Source organism: Elephas maximus, chromosome 25, assembly GCF_024166365.1.
Source record: "Elephas maximus indicus isolate mEleMax1 chromosome 25, mEleMax1 primary haplotype, whole genome shotgun sequence".
NCBI lineage: Eukaryota > Metazoa > Chordata > Mammalia > Proboscidea > Elephantidae > Elephas > Elephas maximus.
In genome coordinates, this window is record NC_064843.1 from 58,159,046 (window position 1) to 58,181,724 (window position 22,679).

Consider the following 22,679-nt stretch of genomic DNA (forward strand, 5'->3'; position numbering starts at 1 on the left):
CCAACTAGCTATGTACTCAACCCACCTGCTCTGGCTTTAGCTTTCTTTAGGGGCCACTGCATTTTCACACGGATTTCTCAGTTTGTTTAAAAGAGGGTACAGAAGAACGACTCCCCCAGATAAGACTCTTAACCAGTGGAGAGCTGGTCAGCTGGCTCTCAGGACAGCAGGGGGTGGAGCGCGGGGAGGGCGGCGGGGAGTCTGGTCTGATCTGTACCATTTGCCAATTTCTATGGTGTAAACACTCTTGTCATAGCCTACGTCACGCCCCAGAGTGATGTCAGTGAACATGGAATGAGGAAGGGATACGCAGTCAGCTCCATGAGCCAGGTGAGGGGCTCCAGCAAGCCCTGCATTCACCCACACAAGACAAGCTCACAGGAAGGCCTTGTGTAGCCAGATCTTGGGAGATGTGACAGCAGCTCACATGGGCAAAAGGCCCTGGAAGGCTTGGTCTTTTCCTCTTCTTCTGGGTGTAGCATTTAAAAAGTGGCCACCAAAGGCTCTTCCCTGGCTCCTGCCTGTCCCCTAGCAAATGGACTTTCCCTTTTGGCTCTGGGCTGCACCCCTGAACTCAGGACAGAGGTCAGGCTGCCTCACGTCTGATTCCTCACAAGCAATCAGGTCCAGGTGCCCCTGGAAGGGACATCCTTGCGTCCCAGGCCATCTCCTATGCCTGCTGCCCAAGCCCTCTCCTCCCTGTCTGCTGTGAAGGAGAGAAGCACTGCTACAGTCTACAGCCCCATGGGGCAGGCTTCCTCCCCACCCAGCAGTCCCCCAGGAAGGAGTGGAGGGAGGAAGAGGTCCTGCCTTCTGGCACCCAGAGGCTCCCTCAGATGAGGGTGATGCTCTGCTGCTCTGGCCTTCACCAGGCATCACTCACTGGGCATGAATTTTATGGGCCCAGCCGCCAGCTGACAGTAAAGTGAGGTGCTTCCTACAGGGTTGATCCATGGATCTGAGAAAAAGGGGAACGGCAGCTCCTCCAACACCTCCCCACAAGTTTTTGCTTCAATTCTCCAGAAGACAACCTTGGGTCCACTGTGCCCCCTCTTTCTCAGGCACATCCCTAGGAGAGACAGCCCTTCACAGGGACCGTTGGTGAACGGTCCAGTTTTGGTCCATCCTGACCACAAGCCAAAGTCCCTAACCCCCTGCATATATTCTGGGCGTGCTTATAACCACCAGGAAGGCAGCCTACCATCCTTCAGGGCCAAAAGGCACACTGAAGGTGAGCCCCTTGCCCCCACCTCAAGCTCCTGGGAACCACAGATTTGTCACACCAGTCTCACCACCCAACTGTGCCAGGCCTGGCCCCATAACCCAAGGGGCTCTTGGGGGATGGGGAAGGAGCCCACGGGGCGCCCTTGGCCATACCTTGTTGAGTTCCCGCAGCTTGCTCTTGGCGATGGCCGCATCTTCCTGCTCAGTGGCCAGCAGCTTCTCCTTCTCCTCCAGCTGGCGCTTCAGAATTGTCACGGGATCGCCCTTCTGAGTGGCCTATAAATGCCACGGGGCACGTTAGCCCAAGTGGAACAGACATCTCTGCTGTCCTCCCAGCAACCAGGCCTGGACCCCAACAGCAGCAGAGGCTTCCAGAGGTGAGGGCGGGAGCTTCCAGGTGGGCAGGCTCCCCCACCTTGCCGCCCACCTGCCAGGACTTGCAGGCCCAGTGCAACAGGGACGCCGGGGCAGCTTCCAGAGCATGTTTCCCACTGGCTCGCTTCGATGGCCCTCTAAGGGATGATGGGGGTGGGCTTAGAGGAGGGTGGTCATTTCACACCCTCAGTCATGCCCCCAGGAGACCCCCTGATGCTGACTCAGCAAGGAGCTCTGGATGCTTAGGGCAGGAACTATCAAGCCTGGTTATTAGGACACATCAGCACACCTCTAACCAGTAAAGGGTGCCACAAAATTCTCCAGCAAAAGTACCTCAAATTCCAACTCTGGCTATGAAACACACACATGCCAGGCAGCACCGTCTGGGGAGCAAGAGGCCACAGGCGGTGGCCAGGAGCACTAGAGTGACACTGGAGAGGGACGCGATGGGCTTGTATAATCCCCCTGCAAGAGCCCCAAGCTCTGGCCAAACCATCCGGGCTCCAGGCTCCTGGGTGCCACCCTAGGGTCCTCGCCTAGAGCATGAGCATCCCCTGGTAGGCTGGGGCGCCCATGCCAGGCAACAACGACCCCTTGCCAGCCCCGAGAGGAGAGGTGCGTGGAAAGCCCTGCAGCAGGGAGGTGGCCCACCTTGTGCCAGGTGTCCTGGACGATGCCGGCCTTCTCTGACAGGACCTCGATCAGCTGCTGGGCCTCGCCCTCATTGAATACCATGCTTCCCAGAGTGGAGACCAGCGTCTTATAGGGCAGGTAGAGAGGGCTGTCGGCCTCCAGGACCACTGTGCAACGGGAGGGAAGGAGCAAGCTTAGGCACTGAGATGCAGATGCACAGCAAACCTGATCAGACCCAGAGAGGAAGAGGGCTCCAGACAGGGTCGAGGGGGCTCTCACTGCCCAGGTCTCCTTGTGGGCTGGGTACAGTGAGCATGACTCAGGGCACCTCTGCTCTGTCAGGGTTCTGAGAAACTGACCAAACTAAGGCTCCTTGCACATCCTCCAAAGTGCCCCAAGACAGCTGAGGGAAAGTCTAAGAAGTAAAGAAAGGCTATTGTCCTTGGTGGGGGTAATGCTCCTGCTTCTTTATCATCAAAAAGACCCTAAGCAGAATTAAGCAAGGTATGTTTTTCCCACAGGTGTTTTTTTTCCCCCTTCCCTCTTTTTCCAGCAAACCACTTGGTTCAGGTCTCGCCCTTCATGGCTCAGCAAGGCTCCCTCACAGCCAGTGAGCAAGCCCCATACCCTGAGGGTCCTGGCTGAACAGCAGGCCTATCACTCACTACAAACATAAATGCCCTGAGCCACAAACCAGCAGTCAAGGCAGAAGGATGGAGAGGAAAGGGGCTTCCTTCTCAAGGGCATCCTGCAACTTTCTCTGGGGTCCCACTGCTAGGAGCAAATACTTCTTCAGCACCCCCAATGCCACTTCAGCAGTGCCAGGCTTTGGGAGAGGGAAAGCCGGGCTGGATTTTGCCAGAGCAGGCCTGCCCACTGTCAGTCCACTAGTGGCAGCCTGGATGACAGACCTGCTCACCAACAGCTGTCACTTCTGAAAGCTGCCCAAAGTTGTACTCTCTCCTGCGGCCTGAACACAACAGAAGGTGCGCCTTGCCTGGCCGGAGCCCACCTGCAGCGCCCTGGCACTTGCACCTGTTGTGGCCCAAGTCCGCCCACAGACAACAGACAGCCTAGACTGGAGCTACGGCAAGGCAAAGAAGCTGCTGCTCCTGCTGCTGCTGTCAGGGCACCGAGGAACATGACGGCAGAAGGTTTCCATGGCAACCCTAAACACTCTGGCTTGTCACAATATTTCTACTTACTAGTCACAATATTTTCATTACGAGTCAAAGCATTTAGCATGATACCTTAATAAGAAGAGTGTGGGATGTGGGCACTCTGCTAGCAACACCTTCGTTTTGTAACTTAATTTGGTGAAGCTTGGAAGATTAAAAACAAGCGCATTGATAATGAAGGTTGAAGAGGTCACGGGTAAAACCAAAACGGGTGCCCTCCACAGCCTTAGTTCTTTACATCTAAGTATATACCTCTATCTACCTCTCCAAACAAAACTAAATCTGTGGCCGCCAGGTCAATTCTTACTCATGGCGGCCCTATAGGATAGAGTAGAACTGCCCCATAGGGTTTCCAAGGCTGTGTACACCTTTCCTTTCCAAGGACTGCCACAGCTTTCTCCCACCTAGTGGCTCGCGGATTCAAACCGTTGACCGTTTGGTTAGCAGCCGAGCGCTTAATAACCACTGTGCAACCAGGACTCCTTATACGCAAAAAATCCACTGCTGTCGAGTCAATTCCGACTCATAGCAACCCTACAGGACAGAGTAAAACTGCCCCATAGAGTTTCCAAGGAGCGCCTGGCAGATATATAATACACTGATAAAAAAATATATATAAAATTATTTCTGTTGCTAGCTGCCATCCAGTCAGCTCCGACTCATGGCTACCTTAGCTGTGACAAAACAAAACACTTCCCTGTCCTGCACCATCTTCATGGTTGTTGATCCGAGTCCACTAATATATGATACATAATAATTATATATAAGTACAGATATAATTTATAACATACAAATAATTTTAGTAGTGAATTTACACACAGTACAGGAAATTTGGCTTATCACTAAACCAAAAGAGCACAAGCGCCCTCACGAGTCTGCCATCTGGAGGAAGCCTCCCACCCTGCAGACACGCATCTCTGGCTGTGCTCTCCTGGGCTGGGGGGATCCACTAAAGACACCACTGGAGTTATAAACTGGACAGGACCCCTGCCTACAGCTCTGTCCCTCTTCCCTTCCTGACTCAGGAGGGTCTACCCCTTCCCTCTCCAGTGCTGGCCAGGGGCCCCAGGTAGCTACTGGGCACCTGAAACATGGCCAGCAAATGGGCTGTGCTGCAGGGGTGCATATGGACCAGCTGTCAAAGCCTTGGTATCAAAGAGGGCATACAACATCTGTAATCATTCTTCATACTGACTGCATGCTGAAATAAGATTTTTGATATATGGAGTTAAAGTATGTTACTAAAGCTAATTCCATTTGTTTCTTTTTACCTTTTAAAATGTGGCCACTAGAAAATTAAGCCCCATACATGGCTCTTGCAGGCAGATGGTGTTGTATTTCTACTTAGCCAGGCTCCTCTCCAGCCCAGGACCCCCAAACATGCCCTGCTGAGATCCTGGCAACCCCACCCCTGCAGGGCCTGGAGAGACCTAGGGCCCCACCTCTCCTGAGCTCTCCCCTGCCCCAGTTCCCCTGGAACCCCCTTCTACAGGCAGACAGCCCAGGCCCAGGTCCCGGAGCACAGCCAGACAAATGTGCTTCCCTCCTGGGGGCATGGGGGAGCCAGACCAGAGACGCTTTTTGTCCACAAAATGTTTCTGAACACATTCTGTGAGAGCGCCATTCCAATAAGCACATATTACAACTTTTTTAATGTAACTACGTTAAACATATAAGCTATGTTCATCTTCAAACTAATAAAAACACTCGTCACCCGGGAAGCAATCCAAAGCTTATGCGCGCGGCAGCATTTAACCCCCATCCCCGCCACGTCCTGCACCCGCCTCGGGAGGCTCATACAGACACTCTTGTAAAATTGTTCCCAAAGAGCCGTAACTTGGCAAAACATTTCTCATTGAATCGGTTAGGCAAGTACTGTGCCGCCTCTATTCGCCCCAAATCAGGGGTAGTAAAACTGAAAGAAAAGCAGGAACCGGCCTGAGAAGTTCTGGGCTCTGGTGAGTCACGCTGACTTCCTAGTTCGGGATCCTCACGTGGAAGCCTCAGCTAAGGAGGCTCCTGTTCCGGGAGGCGGCAGGCGGACCCCACAGCAAGCCAGGTCTCACCAGGGCCCAACGAGCGCCAACACAGCCACAGGCCCTACACAGCGATCGCCCCAGGACTCCAGTGATCCTTGCTGTCTGTCGTGAAATCGCCCGGTGCTGAGACAGATTTGTCGAAGACCCAACATTCCATTTGCTAAACCACAGTCTTCCCCGGACCTCGTGCAGTGGATTCCAAGGTAAAGCCAGCTTACTGAAGCGTCCTCCCTGCTGTCACTGCTATGTCTGACTCAGCGGGTCTGAGACAACACAACAGCCCGGGCGGGGAGGCGGGGGGCAGAGAGAGGACAGGAGAGCAAGAACGAGATGGCAGGGCCAGTGGGGAACTCCTGGGCTGAGCCGGAAACCCATCCAGCAGAGGCACTGGGAACACCCACAGGGACCAGACACCGGGAAGGCAGGATGGGGCTGGGACAAATGGCGGTACAGCCCTGGGCTTGGGGCAATCTCTGACGACCTGGTGGCCTTGGGCATGTAATTTCACTTTCCAGGTGGTGGCTCCACGGGGTAATCTGGGCCAGGACTCCCGGGGCTGTAACTTGTCAAGGAAACTGGATTTTGTGTGTGATCTCCTGACCTTTAATGCTAATTGTAAGTTCCATAACAAACAGACACGTACACACGGGTGAGGCAGGTCCGGCTGGCAGGCCACCTCCACCCTTGGTCATCCTGGCAGTGCTCAGAATGAGACCCTGCAGCCAGAGGGCCTTGGCTCCAATTCCAGCTCCACCCTCCCTCCCTGTGTCCTTAGGCAAGTTAATCCCCTTGCCTCAGCTACCTCACATGTAAAATGAGGTGACAACAGCTCCCCCTCACAGCCTTGCCGTAATACGCCTGGAAAAATGGCTTCAAAGTTGGTCAGTGAGGCCTCCAAAGACCCCAGTCCTGAGGATCTGAACTCTGAACCTTCTCTAGATTTCCAGAGCACTGAGGAGGCTGGGGCAGCTGAAGAGACTGTGCCCTTTCTCCGGCTCCCACAAAGGGGACAGAAAGCACATGCAGAGAGGGCTCAGGAGCTGGCCCCTCTATGGTACAGGAGGATGCCTGGACAGAGTGAGGGAGTGCAGGCCTTGGGCTCCAGCCTCACACACCAGGACCCCTCAGCAGCCTTCTTGAAGTGGTGGGTAGCTCCAGATGCTCAAGGAGCCCCCTGCTTCCCGGGACTCCAACCAAGAAGCAGCTGGTGACTCAGATAATGCACAGAATGCCTCCTGCGACCAGACTGAGACACTTAATCACCTAAAATAAACTGATGTCTTTCGAAGAAGCATTCAGGAATCTTGCTCTCTCTCACTGACAACTGTGGGGTCCTATGAGGAGAATTTTCTCTCTACTTGCAGAATCACCGGGACCCCCAGTGGCCAAGTCAGGGAGATCTCAGCAGCCTAGCACCACTTCTGCAGCTGCCCCCGCAGTGCCCAGGTACTGGAGCACCGCCATCCTCAGGCCTGGCTTCCGGAACCACAGCAGGACCTCAGGGCTGTTCCAGGAACGGCCTTCCAAGTGGCCGCCAACAGCTGGTGGCTAATGAGAGGGATTATCGCCTACTGTGTACCCAACCGGCAGCCTGCAACGCTGGGCCTGGAAAGGAACATCAGAAGTGGAACCTGCCAGCTAAGAGAGGCCAAGACATGCAGGGCTGAAGCCAAGTGCTGCTGGGTGAGGAGAAGACAAGGGCCGGGGTGGAGAGCCGAGCAGTACAGTGAAGGCTGGCTGGACTCTTGAGGAGGTGAGGCTGGAACGGGTCCATCTTCACAGGCCCAGGAGTCAGATTTGACCGTGCTGGCAAGGAGCAGCAAAGGATCCAGGCTTTCCATTTTGGAAGACTTGTCTCAGGATGCCCAGAAGGACAGCTGGAGGCCGGCCGACCAGGAGGAGCTGAGGCGCAGGCAGAGCAGCTGGTCTGGGAGTATCTAGGAAGCTGGGTTGGCATTGGCTCAGGGGCTCTGATGGTGAAACCTGACCAAGGGTGCAATCTTGGGGGTTGGGTGGAGAACCTCAATGACAAAAGAACTCGCTTTCTTAGCAAAGTGTTCAGACCAGCTCTGAAGGCCTCTCCCTCAGAGACATACGTAGGCTGAGGGGGGCTACCTCCACACCCTGCCCAAGGCCACCCCGACAGTGCAGGTCGGGGTTCTGCATGTCTTCCCACGGGAAGTCAAACCACTGCCTTAGAGTACCTCCCATGACCCTGACTGGTCAACTCCTTGTCCCCAAAGACCAGGGCCAAACTTGGGTCTGACATATGAAGGCAAAGCGCCAAGGCCCCAGGAAGGGGCTTCTCTGCTCCACCTTGAAGCCCAGCACTACCCACGCTATCATCTGTGTCTATAGCCTAAGACTGAGACTTAGACAAGCTCCCTCCTCCCACCGGCCCGAAGTCCAGAAAGCGTCCTGTCAGATAAGCAGCTCCCTCAGGGTCCTGCCCAAACTGGCAGGTGGTACCCATCTCCACCATCCCTGCTGCTTTTCTACTCACATGGTCATGCCCAGTACCTGCAGGAGGGTCCTCCTGAGCTGTAGGGAATGCCACCTTCATGAGGCCCTGAAGAAAAGGCAGTCACTCACTGCCCATAGCTGGGGCTGGAGCAGGCTCTGGACAACATCAAAGCGGACGATCCCAAGTTTGCTCAGGAGGGGAAGCCCAGCATGCCCCAGGGGGCTGGCCTGCCCTCCCCACCCAAGGATCCTGACCCCCAGGTGCTGGGAACAACATTTGACATTTTAAGTACACTGGGCTATGTATATACAGTACCAGGAGCAACCCTGTTTGGGGCCTATTAAATTAGGCATGTTTTCTTTGGATGGAGAAAGGAAAGTAATCAATTAACAAATGGGAGGTTGTGCATTTAATGGTGTCCAATGGAACTAAAGGAAGCCCAGGTGGCGCAGTGGTTAAGTGCTACGGCCGCTAACCAAAGGGTTGTCAGTTCGAATTCGCCAGGTGCTCCTTGGAAGCCCTATGGGGCAGTTCTACTCTGTCCTATAGGGTCGCCATGAGTCATAATTGACACGACAGCACTGGGTTTGGTTTGGTTTAATGGAATTAAATATACAGGGTCACTGTGAGTCGTAATTGACTCGACGGCACTGGGTTTGGTTTTTTCTTTTTTTATATCCTATAGATTTTATAGATTGAATGAAGGCACCCTAGCAACACAGTAGTAAAGCACCTGGCTGCTAACCGAAAAGCTGGCAGTTCAAACCCCTCAGCTGCTCCATGTGAAAAAGATGTGGCAGCCTGCTTCCAAAAAGATTACAGCCTGGGCTCCACCAGACTGAGTCCAGTACAACTAGATGGTGCCCGGCTACCACCGACTGCTCTAACTGGGATCACAATAGAGGGTCCCGGACAGAGACGAAGAAAAATGCAGAACAAAATTCTAATACAAAAAAAGAGCAGACTTACTGGCCTGACAGAGACTGCAGAAACCTCAAGAGTATGGCCCCCAGACACTCTTTTAGTTCAGTAATGAAGTCACTCCTGAGGTTTGGCCCTCAGCCAAAGATCAGACAGGCCCATAAACAGAACGAGACTAAAGGTGCACACCAGCCCGGGGGCAAGGTCTAGAAGGCAGGAGAGGACAGGAAAGATAGTAACAGGGAACCCAAGGTTGAGAAGGGGGGCTGCTGACATGTCATGGGGTTGTTAACCAAGGTCATAAAACAGTATGTGTACCTACTGTCTAGTGAGAAACTAGTTTCTTCCGTAAACCTTCATCTAAAGGACAACAAAAAAAGATTACAGCCTTGGAAGCCCTATAGGGCAGTTCCACTCTGTCCTATAAGGGTGCTGTAAGTCGGGACTGACTCAACAGCAGTGGGTTTGGGTTTTTTTTTTAATAGACGGAATGACTTTATTTTTTCTTTATACTTTTGTTCTTCCCCAGTTTCAACAAAAACAATTTTATATATGGGGGAAAAAAATAACACATTGCAGTATTTTTAAAGAAAGGACACCCCCTGGGCTCTCTAGGCAAAATCCTTCTTTGGGCTTCCACAGGCACACAGCTCATTTTAAATGACAATCCAGATTCAACATAATGCCTGGAGAAAAAAGATGAGAGGTCATAGTCATAATCCTGGGCTCTCAGACCACAGCTGCCTAAGGTCCTAAACCCACTCAGTGGAGATTTTTGGAAGAGTGACATCAAGCAGCATTTCAGATGTGGCAGTGCCACACTGATACTTGGCACGCTCCCCTAGAGGATGTTTTTGTTCTTAAAAAAAAAAAAGAGTTCAGTTTGAAAAACTTAAACAGTGAGTGCACAAAGGCTCAAAAGCCTCAAAGAGTTTTGTTTAGAGCTTCGGACCCAGAGAAACTGAGTTAAGTTCAAGAGGAAAAGGTTCAAGCTTGATCTCCCACATGCTCGGGGACTGCCCTGCGGGGCTGCAGAGGCACATGGCACCACAGGGGCCTGCCCGCCACGTGCTCCCTGTGTGACTCCTGAAGGCTCACAACTGACCTGAGCTCTGGCTTCTGCTCTTGAAGAGGTGAAAATACAAATTCCCTTGCAGAATGTTTGTCAAGGACAAGTGTGTGGGAAGGAGTGTCACAAGTGAAACAGCTAACAAGTAACTGGCTGAGTACAATGGTGTGAGACCACCTGCAGTAACCCCCCCAGCATACTCAGGACACAGCAGGTACACAATTCCCAGAGGGCAGGTGGGTAAAGGATGGGTGGACGGACAGCAGGGGGACAGAACACTGTCACGTTAAATGGTTTAAGGTGCCCCTGCTACAGTATAAAGTGAGCAAGGTTTTTTTTGGTAGGTTTGAAGCTCTTCCCCTACGCCTCCTGGCCTCAGCCCCCTTAGATTACAGAACATGACTAGACTTCTAGACTGTGGGTATTTCCTATGCTCGAATCTGCCCCTGCTCAGTCAGGGATGAGGTGGTGGCCATGTTTATGGTAATAATTTTTAATAAAGGTTGTTTTGATGTGAATTTTCAAAAATTATTTTACTAGCTCTATGAAAATGTCTCCTAGAGCCTATGACCCCAGTGTGCTCTGTGGACCAGCAGCAGCAGCAGCATCTCCCAGGAGCCAGTTAGACACGCAGCATCTCGGGCCTGCCTCGGACCGGCACAATCAGAACTTGCATTTTAATGAGACCCCCCCCTCCCCAGGTGTTCTGTGTGCATCTTAAACTCTCAGAAGTACTCCACTAGGGTAATATCTCAGTGTTTTTTTTTTTTTTTTTAATCATTTTCAGCTCTCTCTTACAGGATATCTGAGAGTTCTAGAACATAATGCCAATAATCTTACTATCTTCATGGAGGTGTTCAGGTGGGAAGTGGTCTGGATGTGTGTAGCCTCCAGGTGCCTTTATGTACCGACCACAGAGGAAATCCAGCCATACCAAAGCTAAAGAACAATCAAGAGTTTCCGTGTGCCCAGACACTCCGAACAATCAAGAAATCAGCTTTATCATCTCAGCTGCCAATCCTTCTCCCATACGTTTGTCTTTTAACTTCAGTCCTGTTCTCAGGGTCCCAGAGCAGCTGTTGGGTGGTACCTTCATGTCCTTTCATTGCACCGTCGGGAGTGGCTGCCTCCTGCCATCCATGCTAATCAATATTAATTCTGGCTGTCTTTCATCTGTTCAGGAGCCCTGGCAGCGCAGTGGTTAAGCATTCAGATGCTAGCCAAAAAGTCGGCAGTTCAAATCCACCGGCCGTTCCTTGGAAGCCCTATGGGGCAGTTCTGCTCTGTCCTATAGAGTCACTATGAGTTGGAATTGACTCGACAGAAATGGGTTTGGTTTTTTTTTTTGTTGGGTTTCCAATCTACTCCAAGGTTTGATATCTTCTTGAGTTAAATCTAATTCATTCAAAACTTAAGTACCTAGAGAGAGATGAGAGCTGGAGGGTCTAAACGGACTCTCCACACCTTAAACATGCTGCCCAAGATCATTCACTGAGCATCTTTCCTTCTCCACTGAAAAATGACGTGTGCCTTGTTTGAGTTCCTGGCGTGACGGGTTCTGTTTCAGGACCATTCTATTCCCTGGAGCTGGCCGGCCTCAGTCCGCACACTACTTTTGATTACAACAGTTTGGGAATATGCTCACACACCAGGTCTTCCAAAAGACACTTAAAAAAAATCTATTCAATATTCTTACCTATTTTTTCCTCTAGATGGAATTTTCGAACTGTTTTGCCAAGCTAGGGGGAAAAAAATCCCATTGAAATTTTGGCTAGAATAACGGTAACCCAAGAAATTAATTTGGGGATAACTTTCATTTTATATATAATATTTAATCTTCTTATCGTGGAACACCTGGTATTTCTTTGTTCAAATTTCCTATCACCTCAAGCAAGCTGTTGCACAGGCTCACACAATCACATACAGGTCTTACTCATAACAATGTTCTTTATCACCTGTAGCTTAGGACAATTCTGCCTTCCTTCCCAGTAACATTTTTGTTTCATAGCCCATTTCGAACTCCTGATACTATGCGTGGTACAGTGGCCAGGCAGTCAGGAAGCTCTACTCCAAGCACGACGCACGTGAGAGAACCAGCCCTCCCTGGCCTAGTGTCGCTAGATGCCCCTTGTGCCCTTAAATAAAGAGCAATTTGCCCTCCCTGAGCCTTTGTGAGGGCCTGCGAGGTCAACCTGAGCTGGTGGGGCCTGGGGAGCTGACCCCTGACCCTAACAGGAGCCCTCAGCTGCTCATTGAGGGGAGTGGCTGAGCAAATGCTGCCTCAGAAGTTGGGAGAGGAGGAAACATGACAGAAGGTGATGTAGCTTCTCAAAATGGCATGAGAGGAAAGCTGGGTACAACACAGGGCCCAGTGCTGCCCAGCCCGGATCCAGCATTTCAGATGCCAAGACACATATCTGTCATGACGCACACAGTTAACTTTACAGTTCAACTAAAGGCTAATCGAAGGCTCAAAAAAAAAAAAAAAAGCTTCACTGTATTGAAATGAGTGATGGACACGAAGCAGGAACTCCCCGGCCCAATTTCTGTAGTATCACACACCGAAAGGATAAAGGCAAATGCACGCTCTATCTCCCAGCCATTAAGAGACCAGGGGGGAGGACCAGGAAGAAGAAAAACTGGGGGAGGGCAGCCTGGGGGAGCAGAGTGTATGGAGAGATGCCATTTCTCCTTAAAAACATGGTCTTACCATGATTCAGTCAACACACACACGTAAATGGGCAAACCCATACTGAAGCACCAGGTGAGATAAGAACACAGAACAGGCCAACAAAATGCAGCCAGCCAGTCAAGAAAGACTTGGCAAGACACGGAACTGTTGTAGATTTTGTGCTGGATGGAAATACTGTTCCTTACGCTCCACTCTCCTTGTGTATACACCTTTTCCCACGTTACTCTGTAGTTTCCCCCACTGGAGAAAGAGCACTTCTGGGCCCCTGACTCAGGCTTGGTCACCTGACTTGTTCCGGCCAACAGGATGCTGGTCTGAAACGTGCTTGCGCACCTGGCGTTCTTTTGTACCTCTACGGTACCACGAGAAGGGCCTCCGACCTAGAGTCACTGAAGTCTTAGCCCCAGAACAAACTCACGTGAACATACCTGAGCTCACCCTGCAGCAGGGAGGCAGCGCCATTAAACCACAGCTTGAAGCAGAGCCACCCCGCCAAGACAACCCAGACCAGCCAACCTCCAGCCAACCCACAAAAGCACTAGCAAGAATAAATGAGTGCTGTTGTAAGCCACTGAAATTGGGGATATTTGTTATGCAGCCTTATTGTGGCAGTAACTAATACAAATGACATCACCAAGGGAAAGACAGCTTTTCCCTGCAAGTTATAAAGGAAGTAGAGTAACTCACCAGGCTCACTTTTCTTCTTTGACTTCTTCTTTGAAGGAGCCTCTTGCTTTGGTGCCGCCTGGCTCTGGATCATATCTGGATTTTTATCCTGGATAGAAGCTGACTCTGCCTTTTTGCCCTGATTGGCAGCTGCATCCCCCTTTTTGCCCTGTTTGGGAGACCCCTCTGCCTTTTTGCCCTGGTTGGGGGTTCCCTCTGCCTTTTTGCCTTGATTGGTGGCTCCGTCTCCTTTTTTCCCCTGGTTCACAACACTCTCTGCCTTAGCGCCCTGATTGGCAACCGAATCTGCCTTTTTGCCCTGGTTCTGGGCCCCCTCTGCCTTTTTACCCTGATTCTGGGCCCCCTCGGTCTTTTTACCCTGGTTCTGGGCCCCCTCGGCCTTTTTACCCTGGTTCTGGGCCCCCTCGGCCTTTTTGCCCTGGTTCTGGGCCCCCTCGGCCTTTTTGCCCTGGTTCTGGGCCCCCTCGGCCTTTTTGCCCTGGTTCTGGGACCCCTCGGCCTTTTTGCCCTGGTTCTGGGACCCCTCGGCCTTTTTGCCCTGGTTCTGGGACCCCTCGGCCTTTTTGCCCTGGTTCTGGGCCCCCTCGGCCTTTTTGCCCTGGTTCTGGGCCCCCTCGGCCTTTTTGCCCTGGTTCTGGGCCCCCTCGGCCTTTTTGCCCTGGTTCTGGGACCCCTCGGCCTTTTTGCCCTGGTTCTGGGCCCCCTCGGCCTTTTTGCCCTGGTTCTGGGACCCCTCGGCCTTTTTGCCCTGGTTCTGGGACCCCTCGGCCTTTTTGCCCTGGTTCTGGGACCCCTCGGCCTTTTTGCCCTGATTGGGGGTCCCCTCTACTTTTTTGCTCTGGTTGGGGCTCCCCTCTGCCTTTTTACCCTGGTTGGGGACTCCTTCTGCTTTTTTGCCCTGGTTGGGAGCCCCCTCTACCTTCTTGCCCTGGTTGGGGGTCCCTTCCACCTTTTTGCCTTGATTTTGGGCACCCTCTGCCTTTTTACTCTGGTTCTGGGCCCCCTCTACCTTTTTGCCCTGGTTAGGGGTCCCCTCCCCTTTTTTGCCCTGATTTTGGGCACCTTCTGCCTTTTTGCCCTGGTTCTGGGGCCCCTCTGCCTTTTTGCCCTGGTTGGGTGTCCCCTCTACTTTTTTACCTTGGTTGAGGGTCCCTTCTTTTCTGCCCTGGTTGGTGGTCCCCTCTCCTTTTTTGCTCTGGTTGGGGGTCCCCTCTACTTTTTTGCCCTGGTTCTGGATACCCTCTGCCTTTTTGCCCTGATTCTGGGTCCCCTCGGCCTTTTTGCCCTGATTTGGGGTTCCCTCGGCCTTTTTGCCCTGGTTCTGGACCCCTTCGGCCTTTTTGCCCTGGTTCTGGACCCCTTCTGCCTTTTTGCCCTGGTTGGGATTCCCCTCCACTTTTTTCCCCTGATTCTGGGCACCTTCTGCCTTTTTGCCTTGATTCTGCGTCCCCTCGGTCTTTTTAACTTGGTTGGAGCTTCCCTCTACCTTTTTGCCCTGGTTGGAGGTTCGTTCTGCCTTTTTGCCCTGGTTCTGGGTTCCTTCCACCTTTTTGCCCTGGTTCTGGGTTCCTTCCACCTTTTTGCCCTGGTTCTGGGTTCCTTCCACCTTTTTGCCCTGGTTGGGGGTTCCCTCTGCCTTTTTGCCCTGAGCTGTGCCAGTGGCTGGGGCACTGGCCTTGGCGCCCACAGGGGGCACAGCCACCATAGGCACCTCCTTGGGAGCAGCTTCCAAGATGGCAGCCTTCGAGGTGAGAACCTGGACGGAATTCACTACAGGACTGACTGCTGGTTCCACCTTTGCCACTTTTTTCTCCTTCTTCTTCTTGTCTTTAGGAGATGGGGCTGACTTCTCTTGGGGCATGGCTGGTACCGTGGCTACAGGGGCAATGACCACGTGCGGCTGGACTGGTGTTGGCATCACTTCCACAGGAGGGGCCCGTGTTGTTTCTTTGAGTAGAATGGTCATGTTGGGGGCTGGCTCATGCTCAGGTATCTTCCCGTTGGCTTTTTCTTCCTTTTTCTTGGTCTTTCCTTTCTTCTCCACGGTTTTCTCCTTCTTTTTCTTCTCTACTTTCAGGTGATGAGTTTTTGCCATCTCCTTGCGCTGGTTTGCGAGGGCTTCTTCATACGACGTCTCCTTCATGGAGAAAGTTGACACTAGGAAGATGCCGATGGCAGAGACTACCATGAATCCGCCAAAGACCACAACCCCCAAGGTTTGAGTGTCGTAAATATCCATCCTGGCTTGCTTTCCTTTCACCTGCCAAGTACATACAGAGGTTAATCTTGTGTAGAAATGGAGGCATTAGGCAGTTTCCAGCCCCAGTCCCACCCCTACCCCCAAACTTAAAAAAGAAAAAAAGAGGTTTTTTTTTCTTTTTTTATAAGGTTCCATTAATTCTTCCTTCAGACTAATAAATTAAGAAAAGAAACAAACGCATGCAATCTCTGATGTCATGCATTCTTACCTTCCCCTCTTTACAAGTGAATGATTTTTACCCAAGCCATGAGAAGTCCCTACTAGTGTCGGGAGATAGGAAGTAACAGTAAAGAGACGGCAACGTGCTCACTGGGCAGGTAATGCCCAGCAGGCTCAGAAGTCAAGATCTCAATTCAAGATGTTCTCTACTGTTCTCGACCACAAGTGCAGACCAAGTGTGTGGGACAAGGGGGGAGTGGTGGGGACGGAGGCAAAAAAGGCCCACCTGAATCCATAAGCAGCTGCCACCCAGCCACAGCTGAATATTGAAGGAATGTGAGCATGGTGGTGATGGATCTTCTTGATTTTTCACGTTAGGTCAGAAATTTCTTTTCCCCCTTAACATGAAATTTACTGATTTAAAAAATACCACTTGAGCCATATAAAACCTTTCTGCACGCTTTCGGCCACGTGCATTTTGGCCAGGAAGTGCCCATTATGCCATCTCTGCTCTGCTGCCTCCTTCCCCAGTGCCGATAAACGGAACTACTCAGATAGAGACCTTTGTATCACGATCCTTAAAAGTGATCAAGATTTTGGAGAGGGAAAAGGGACCTTTGCCAGTGATAACTCTTGAGGAGTTTTAGAAGCTGCAATGTGCATACTGGGCAACAGGAGAAGGAGTCTTGGAGAGCCCATCAAATGACAGGCTCCACGTCTGGAATCACAAAGAGCTGGAGAAGGAAGGGACTCTGTGCCTGGTGTAACACCCTGAACCAAGAGGATGACCCACCCATTCTGTCTGTGGATCGAAGTCCAAAGGATCACAGGTAGCCGGGTCGCACCTCCTTGGCTGACAGCCCAGGCTCTGTTCAACCACTTCAAGGAGAGCGTCAAGAGGCACCTCTATTTATTTGTATAGACCCAGGTTTTATTAACTGATTTTGACGCTATTATCACATCCCCGGAAACCCTGGTGGCTCAGTGGTTAAGAGCTTTGGCTGCTAACCAAAAGGTGGGCAGTTCGAATCCACCAGGCACTCCTTGGAAACCCTATGGGGCAGTTCTACTCTGTTCTGTAGGGTCGCTATGAGTCGGCATCGACTCGACGGCAATGGGTTTTTGGTTTATCACATTCCCAACTCACAGTCACCATGAGTTGGAATCTACTCAATGGCAATGGGTTTGGTTGGTTTGGTATCACATTCCCAGTTCCCTGACCTAGGGAGAGTGAAAAGCAGAGCCTAGCGCCCCTAAAGAAAATTGGCCATGAAATTAGTGACACATTGGGAGTGCAGGAAGGGGCGGACGAGGGGTAGTGGAAAGGGGAGAGAGCGCAACAGGCCTTCCTCTGGCATTAACCCTCCAAGGCCTTGAGATGGTGTGTGGTAGGTCAGGTCTGGGCTTGATAGTGCCTTAAAAGTTGAGGTTATTTTTCCAGTTGGAGTAGGGGAGAGAAATAGAGTGGGGATTTCTAAACAACATATATGAAATCCATATTCTGACACTAGGGTGTCTGAAAGAATTTTTAATGTCTAAGTATTATGTTCTAAGAAAATCACTCTCATCAGAAAACAGAAGCACAATTTCCCTGCCCCTATCTAACAAAACCCTTACGAGAGGGTTTCGTACCCTCACTACAAAAATTAGGCTCTCTCTCCATGTTGACAGCTCCATCACCAACAGCTGGAATGTTTATTTCACCCTCAGGCTATCACCTTGGTGTAGCAGGACCACATCAAGCACTTTCATTCCGGTCGTAACCCCTGCAAGCGAAATCCGCAGTGAGCTTGTGAAGGCTTTCTAGTCCTGGGTGAGGTGGCGTTTGTGTTTTCAAGTGGATTCTGACCTCTGGCTGTGGGCATCAAGGGCCACGATTCAGAGCTAGGGCTCCCTCACGTACGATCATCAAGAGAGGGCGTCACAAGTTAACCTTACCAGGAACACACACGCGAGCTAGGACTTGAGATAAGAAATCCGCACCCTGCTCAGCCTTGGATCAACCCAGCACGCAGGGACAAAAAGGCTCAGAACATTCTATGGTCAACTCCTACCCCTTGTGGAAATTCACCAACAGAAACTCTGGGTCCTCTCAAAGACCTCTCAGAACTTCGCCAACAGGGACCCATTCAGGTACAAAAATGATGTCATAGCCACTATATCCACCTCGATTTGGATGACGAAAATCCTTTAAAACATTCCCCTTTGCCAGAAGTCGACTAACACCAGGGGCCTGGGTCACCTTGGCCAAGGCTCCCTGACAATTATGTGCTAGAGGGGTGGTCTCCACCCTTGGCAGTGATCACCAGACCCAGGCACTGTGTCCACCTGAGGACCGCACAGCTGTTTCCCCTCATGGTTTACAGCTTCTAAACTTGAGCAGAAAAGCCAGGGTTGGAAAACCAGCCTTTAATCTCAGCCAAGTTGGTCAAACATGTGCTACAAAAATACCTCCTCTGTTGGGAGCACACCATGGAGAAAAGCCAACGTGGGAGAAGATATTCCCTCCGCCATGCACACAATGTCTCCCAACTCGTGCAGAGCAGGCTGCTTTAAAAAAAAAATTATATCCCCACCAACTTCTGAGTTAGAATTTTTTAAATCTTTCACACGAAAATGAAGGTCCCTAGTCTGAACATTTAAGGATGAGACAAGATCACTAACAGCAAAGAAACCTAAATGAAAGCCAGCCTTTCTGCTGCCTGCAGAGGCAGACCGAGCAGTGCAAACCCTCCGCGAGGAGGTGATTACCCAGAGGAACAATAACCCGATAGGCCTCCTCTCCAATACGCTCCCCACCTTGATAAAAGGACCTGCAGCAGTGATCTCCCCCGCCATGCTCTGGTGGGCAATGAATTAGGCCAGATGTGGGCCTACCTACACTTGATCACAAAGAATCTACATTTGGTAAATTCCAGAAACATCTATAAAACATGTAATCTACGTACTTGTTATTGCTACCCTTACGATGGTATATGCTTAGGATGCACAGCTAAAAAGATTATACGAAGACCCACGAGAGGAGGACACAGGCTATACCCAGAGCATGGGGGGCCAGGGAGGTGGGACCACTTACAGGTTCAACTGGCTAGAGCCCACAGGCCCACCTCTAGTGTTCTAAGGTGAAGTGTTTAAATCAGGAGAATGGCCCTCCTGTTCTCAGAGGGTAGGAATCAGGGGAACAAAAATAAATGGAAGCCCCATCCTCTGTAAACATGGAATATATCTGCTAACTCTTGTAGCCCCAGCCAAAACAGTTCAGTCCACTTTGGCAATTGGAATGTGGGCAGGTTCTGTAAAAGGACCCTCACGAGCAAGCCAGGGGCCTGGTCTCACCACTAACCAACTGCTCCACTTGGAGAAGGTGTGGGGTAGGAGTGTGCCGGGGAGATGAGGGCTGCTGCCAAAGAGAAGCTGCCAGACTGATTTTCTGGGCACACACTGACTTATCAGGAAGGATCAAAAATAAAACAGAGACCCTGGCTGATATGGCTGCATCAGGATCAGTAGCTTCTAATTTTTTTTTAATATTATGAAATATTTCCAACATAGAAAGAGTAAAGAAGAAAATACCATGAGCATCCATTGACCAACCACCCAGGATTTATCAAATCCTAATATCTTGCCACATTTATTTCACATATTTAAAAAAGAAAACATCATCTCTCCTTCCAGAGGGAACCAAGCCTGAATGTGTGTCATTTACCATTTCCATTAGGGTTTATGCTTACATTACAAACACGCGCTCCGCAAGCAAAACATAACATTGGTTTGCATGCTGGTAATTGCTAGGTAAATGACATATCATAGGTGTTACTTGGCAATTTTTTTTTGGGGGGGGGGGGTGGGGGCTAAACTTTGTTTCTGAGATTTGTAAAGATCCACATAGCTTTAGTCCATTTGTTTTAGCCCCCATACTGTATAAATAGACCACAAATAATTATCCATACTCCTATGATGGGCCTTGGTTTGTATGTTATGCTATTCACACTAAACTGTATACCAGCACCCTTGTGCCCATATGCACAAATTTCTTTGGGAGATACACCTAGAACTAGACCTGCTGGGTCACAGGGTGGCACAGATACTTGACCAGGTGAGGCCAAGTTGCTCCCCAGAGTGGGTGTGCCTGTTTATGTTCCCAGCAGCAGTACAGCCAAGGCCTTCCTCTCTCCATATCTCCAACATCTGCTGTTGTCAAACTTTAAAAAAGGTGCCAGTCAGATGGGTATGAAAGGGCATTTCCATGTTGACTGGCCTTCTGGGCTTCTTTTACTGTGTCACCTGTTCACGGCCTTTGCCCATTTTTCTGTTGTGCTGTCTTTTTTTATTCTCATTTGTAGGTGCTCTTTAAATATTTTGGATATGAATCATTTGCTGTTTTGGATGTGCTGAAGTCTGTGGTTTCTTTTTCAATCGCTGTGTAGTATTTTTTGATACAGAATTTTTTTTTTTTTTGACATAATCAAATTTACTATTTGCCTTTATGGTTTGTCATTCTTGTTTAACAGCTTCCACCAGAGTCATAAATAGAACCTGTTCTATATTTCTTATTTTTAAGGGAAGAAAGTATCCTTTTCCTTTAAAATTAAATAATTGTTAATTTACACTGGATAGAAGCAATACATTCCTGTAGGTCAAACTCAAAAGGAGCTAAGAGGTGTGCCACAAAAAATCTCCCGCACACCCGACCACAGCCATTCCTGAAGGAACCACGGTGACACAGGTCACTTTATGTTTACAGGTTATTTTCTTCTGAAAGCTTCACAGTAACACTCTATGCCGTTATGTTTTTAATCACCTGGAATTTCTGTATATGACAGAAAATAGTGTCACAGCTTTCCCCATCAGTTTAATTACCCAGCACCATTTCCAGACTAGTTTATTCCTTCCCTTGTAGACTTACACAGTTATCTCCGTAGTATCAAACTGAAAACATGCATCTGTCAGTTCCTGGACTTTACACTTTGTTCTACTGGTATATTTACCTATGCCCTCCATGATTACCACATTCTTGGCCTTTGCATCCACCCAAAAGAATTCTATTGGAATTTTTATTTGAATCATACTAATTTACAGATTAACATCAGGAGAACTGACATTTGTACAATATGGTATCGCCTCGTCAACAATTGTGGTGTTAAATAGCACTAGGTTTATTCAAATGTTCTTAAAGTTTTCAGATAGTTTTTATGAGTTTCTTTGTAAAAAAAAATCTTTTTTGTTAAGATCATTGCTAATTTTAAATGTACTAGAAAGCGATCTTTTGTAAATTACTTTTTTTCTTCTCCAGTTATAAACAACCGGCAAGGTTATTCATTTTGCATATACATTGTTTATCCAGCTATTATACTGAACTCTTATTAAACCTAGGAGTTTGTAATTCTCTTTAATTTTCTGTCAAAAATTGTCTGTGAAAAAGAAAGTACTGTTTCTTGCTTTGTAAACCACATTTTCTCACTTCTTCTTGTCTACAGAGCTGAGAACTCAGACGCAGTACTGTCTCATTTCCAAATTTTCATGAAATTCTTCACTGTTTCACTGTTAGATGTTCTGAGGGTAGGTTTTCGGTAGAAATCTTTTATCAGGTTAAGTAGCTATCTTCCATTCCTAGTCACTTTTTTTTTTTTTTTTTTAAATTGGCAATTGATTTTTAGCAAATGCTTTTTCTTTACCTCCTTTAACCTGATAATAAACTGAGTTGATGTAGAGTAGACCCCGGACTCAACGGCAATTCCACGCTTAACAGGATAGCACCACCGGGATCCAAAGGGTTTTCACTGGATGAGTTTTGGAAGCAAATCGTCAGGCCTTTCTTCTACTCTGTGAATTACAATAATATATATTCTTGTGTCATCACAGATGGTTTTTATGTTAAGATCACTTCTTGGTCCTGGTTCTTTTCTTTATAATACATCACCAGATTTGATTTGCTCATATTTTTTCACATGGAATTTTGTGTGTGTTCCTAATATGAGGAAAATTACAGGTCATTCTGACTGTTGTATCTCGTCTTAGTATCGAGGTCGTTCTAGTCTTATCAAGTGAGCTAAGGCTCATCCCTTTCTTCCTGTTTTTTTCAAACGGTTTTGTGTGAAACTGGGATTATCTGTTCTCCGCAGGTTTGGAGGCACTTGTCTGTAGAGCTGTCGGGAGCTGTGTTTCCGGATCACCTGGGGGGGGGGGGTGCGGGTGGAGGACTGATTTCTAACTGCTGATTCAATTTCAGTGATGACTTTAGGACCAGCTTTTGGGTTTGTAATCCAGCTACATAATTTTTATAACTCCTTCCTCCAACTTCTAATGGTTTACTCTTCTTAAAATGGACACTCATAAATCTTTAGTTCTTTCTCTTCTTGCAAATATTTAAGGCAATAATTTCCTTCTAAGTATGACTGTAGCTTCACTCCACAGGGCGTGGTGCCCAGCATGTCACTACCGTTCAGTTACACTTAGTGTCTAGTTCTCGTATGGTTTCTTCTTTGACCCATTAGTTGGCAGCAGCTTTCCTAACGTACTGGGGGGCGGCGATTTGATTACTGTCACTGATTATTCCTAATTTAATGATACTGTCCTCAGGCAATATGTTGTATAATAGGGATCAAAGTTTTCAGACTTTTAACCACTATCCAGAAAAATAAATTTTTATGTGACTCAGGACACATACGTATGTAGAAGAAAACTTTCGGGAATAATAACTCAACCTCAGTATGTATAAATACACTGGATTTTCCTACGCCATCAAAAAACTAAAAAAGGTTTTTCTGCAACCAACTAAGCTGACTTTGAGGCCCGCCAGTCAGTGAGACCTACAATTTGAAAACACTGATTATGATATTTGGTGCATTTTGCTACACTGTGGTCAATTTTTATAAATACACGTGTTCTCTATGGAGTGTAGGGTTCTACATGTAGCCTCAGTTCAAGCTTAATAATCTTCTATAGAACCCTACTTACTCTTCACTTGTTTCATCTAAC

At 49.2% G+C, this 22,679-nt stretch overlaps 1 protein-coding gene across 6 annotated transcripts in view; it reads right to left on the reverse strand.

Moving 5' to 3' along the window:
• RRBP1 (ribosome binding protein 1) overlaps positions 1–22,679 on the reverse strand; it is a 68,244-nt gene that overhangs the window by 25,795 nt on the left and 19,770 nt on the right. For all 6 annotated transcript variants that reach the window (XM_049869944.1, XM_049869943.1, XM_049869942.1 and 3 more), the window contains exons 2-4: positions 13,283–15,542; positions 2,251–2,399; positions 1,378–1,500 (exon numbers count right to left, since the gene is read on the reverse strand). In XM_049869944.1, coding sequence (XP_049725901.1) covers positions 1,378–1,500; positions 2,251–2,399; positions 13,283–15,521 — 2,511 coding nt within the window. In that variant the 5' untranslated portion in view covers positions 15,522–15,542. The remainder of the gene's footprint in view (positions 1–1,377; positions 1,501–2,250; positions 2,400–13,282; positions 15,543–22,679) is intronic.